General features: G+C 29.4%; 1 protein-coding gene across 1 annotated transcript; it reads left to right on the plus strand.

Moving 5' to 3' along the window:
• Positions 1–213: 213 nt before the first annotated feature.
• On the plus strand, positions 214–2,738 carry LOC119683682. Its single transcript, XM_038097481.1, has 2 exons — positions 214–2,376; positions 2,446–2,738. Exon 1 carries the CDS (start codon positions 358–360, stop codon positions 2,212–2,214), a length of 1,857 nt encoding a protein of 618 aa, XP_037953409.1. The 5' UTR covers positions 214–357; the 3' UTR covers positions 2,215–2,376; positions 2,446–2,738.
• Positions 2,739–3,287: the final 549 nt, after the last annotated feature.

A 3,287-nucleotide genomic window follows, 5' to 3' on the forward strand; every position in this document is an offset into this window, starting at 1 on the left:
TTGCTAAAGAAGTCCTTTAACAATGAAGTCTTGAATATACTTAAATAATTTATAAAATATTCCTATGTTTTTATGATCTTCCCATATTTTTATGATCTTCCCATATTTTTATGAAGAATATTAATATGAACATAGTAGCCAATTAAACCTTTAAAAAATGATATGTGAATGAAATTTTATTTAAAAGTTACAAAACTATTTGCATTTATCTAAATTGAAAATTATTCTAAATTTAATGTTGAAAAATCACATAGGTTCTTTAAGGAATTCTTTTGCATTTATCGTAAATAAAATTCCTAAATAAAGTGTCTCTAAATTTAAAGTTATTACTTCCAAAGGATCTTCGAATGCCAGCCCATGCCTTTGCTACTTACGAAATATAAAGTTTCCAATAAGGTTTACAATGCTATGCGACTGTTGACAAAATGTCTTAAGCGGAATGCTGAAGAAGGTTTTAAATTCGTAGTCCCGGAAAACCGAAAAACAGTAGTAAAGATTGAAAATACTTATAAGAAATGTGGAACTAATAGTGGTATTAACTTGAATTTAATCCAGCAATCATCGTGCATTAAACGTGGTCAATTCTATGTAAACTTAGATCGTTTGGATGACAAGTATTTCAATAAATTCGATAAGAGAAAAGACTCAGATAATCATTTTGATGATGAGATTAAAAACACAGTGGAAGAAAAACTTATGAATCACATGGCTTCGGGATCAAATCTACGTTATTCCACTAAGTCTGCTCTACATTCCATAATTGAGAGACTACCCAGAATTATTAAAATTGATTATAAATTATCATCTCCCCAATACAGGAACGTAATATATAATATAGATACAAAATTTATAAAAGAAGGCGCTCTAGAATACACACCAGAGAAACCTCCCGAAGCAGAACTGAATACAACTACAACTGATGTGTCTTTCAAACTTTTAAACAAATTGAATGTTAAGAAAACTCTTAAAAGTAGTACAGCTAAAGTTATTAAAAAGTACCAAGAATATCCAAAACGTCTGTACTTCATTCCCTGGAATAGGTCGAGTACCAAAAACGATGCCAAGAAGAATGTCAAAAAGGATGAAGAATATTTTAAAAATAATGTTTTAAAAAAACTTGTTAAGTTTGATGAACCTGAAACTGCACTGATAGAAAAGTGGTCTACACAGAAACGTCCGATTTTTAACAAACTTCCTGAAAATACTTCTCTCCCTTATGTTTCTCAGCTGAATTTAATGGAAGTACCAAAGTTTGTTAAACTTCATATGCCTAGGCTAACTAAAGAACACTTTGACAACATACTTAAAATGGGGAAGGTTGTTAATAATGAGGAGTTTCAGGAAACATTAGATGTAATGAACAGCGTTCAAGGTGAGAATAAATTAAATGAGCAAAGTGACCATGAGAATGCAATGGATGAGAAGAACGAAATTGAAGTGGTTTCAAGTACTGAAAATGTTGCAGATGTCATGCCTAGTGCAACTGATGAACATAGCAAAAAACCAATCTCTGTAATTGGGAAGAGTTTTAACAGTTTTACACCGATAAATTTTATAAAGTCTGTCGAATATAAAACTACACAACCATTTAAAGAAAGCTGGACTGGTCAGAAACGTCAATCTTTTAGAAAATCTTCTGAAAGCACTCCTTCACCATACATTTGTCAACTTGATTTAATGGAAGTACCAAAGTTAATCAAAATTCCAGCATCTAAGTTTAGAAAAAATCGAAACAAAAAAATAATGTCAATTGTTAAACAAAAGGAACTTAAGCGCACATCGAATGAGAAACTCTGCTTAAATGAACAAAGCACCTCAAAAAATTTAGTGAACATCACGCCTAGTGCAGATGATAAATATCTTGAAAAACTCGATACTAACAAAACACCTAGTCCTATTTTAACCACAACAAAAAAACAGAAAGATTATCGAAACTTACCTACTAAAAATGTAAATACCGAAGGTGAACAAAATTCTCTGCGTTGTAATAAAAATAACAAGAAAAAGGATAACAACGCTCTAAAGACCCCTAATGTAAAGTATAAAAATGAATACAAATTCAATAAGGACAATAGCAGTGACATTGATATAAATAAAATGTGCCCGCCGTTGCCAATAAAGAAGAAGGATGAAGATCGAGACAAATATCTAACTAAAACCCCGAAGCGATATTTTCACCAAAATAAAGTTAGAAAACATGAATCCACATGTTAAATTAAATATGAACAAAATCGAAAGGATAGCAAATATTTAAACAAATGAAATGTTGAAAGCACGTAAAGCATGGAAAGGTGTAGACGAACTATCCTTTCTTATAACTGGAACAATTTTCCAGTTATAAGAAAGGAACTTCATCCTTTTAAGGATTAACCATTGGTATGTTGTTAACTAAAAAAAATTCTCTTTGTTAAGTCATTGATAATCTAATATAGCAATATATTCTAGATAATTGAGATTTTCGGATTATATATCAAAGACATCTTTATTGCATTTTGGTGAATAAAAGTTATGTATTGTTAACAACAGCGAAAAGTTCTGGCATGTTTTGACGGGAATATACAGTTCTACCTTCCATGTATAAGTAATATTTTGTATGGATACTGGAGAGCAACAACTAAGTACTAAGGGGAATTCTAAAAATCTATTACACTTATCCTATGTATAAAAACAAAAAACTTATCTTAATCAGTAAATTCTTTAGACACTATATATAAATGTCAGATAAATGCAAACGAAAACTTATCTTTTAATTTTTGTGTGCTTTTCATCGTGATTATCTAAGAAATGCTTTCAAGATAATTTAGAATAATAACTATTATTTATATATGAAAAGGTTTGAAAAATATTTTTGAATATGAAAGAAGATATTGCTTCAATAGGTAGAAGTCGGGTCATCGTAGATCAGAGATAATAAATAAGAGAAAACATATAATATATAACAATTTTTGCATCATATATAACACAGCATAGATTATATATTTTGTAGATCACAGATTACTCAAGGCGCGGAATCCCATAATAATTTTATTCAACCGGCATAGATTATATATAGTTCAATAAAATATTTATTCGAAAATCGTTGCTTGTGTAGTTCCTTAAAGTACTTATTTATTATAAAAATATATCTATATATTTTTTATTTCATCTTTAAAAAGATTATACAGTCATTCATTTAATTTTGAACAGTCATTCATTGGCTCTTTACAGGTAATTTAAAAACTATCTTCCAGTGTATCTAAGTACGAATAAAATTTAATCTAATTTGTAAAAAAACTCCTTGAGTATGC

The sequence above is a fragment of the Teleopsis dalmanni genome, chromosome 2 (genome assembly GCF_002237135.1).
Source record: "Teleopsis dalmanni isolate 2A chromosome 2, ASM223713v2, whole genome shotgun sequence".
Lineage (NCBI taxonomy): Eukaryota > Metazoa > Arthropoda > Insecta > Diptera > Diopsidae > Teleopsis > Teleopsis dalmanni.

What these genes read in the sequence shown, in the direction of transcription:
- LOC119683682 (XM_038097481.1), top strand. Translation starts at nt 358, where the DNA reads ATGCCTTTGCTACTTACGAAATATAAAGTTTCCAATAAGGTTTACAAT.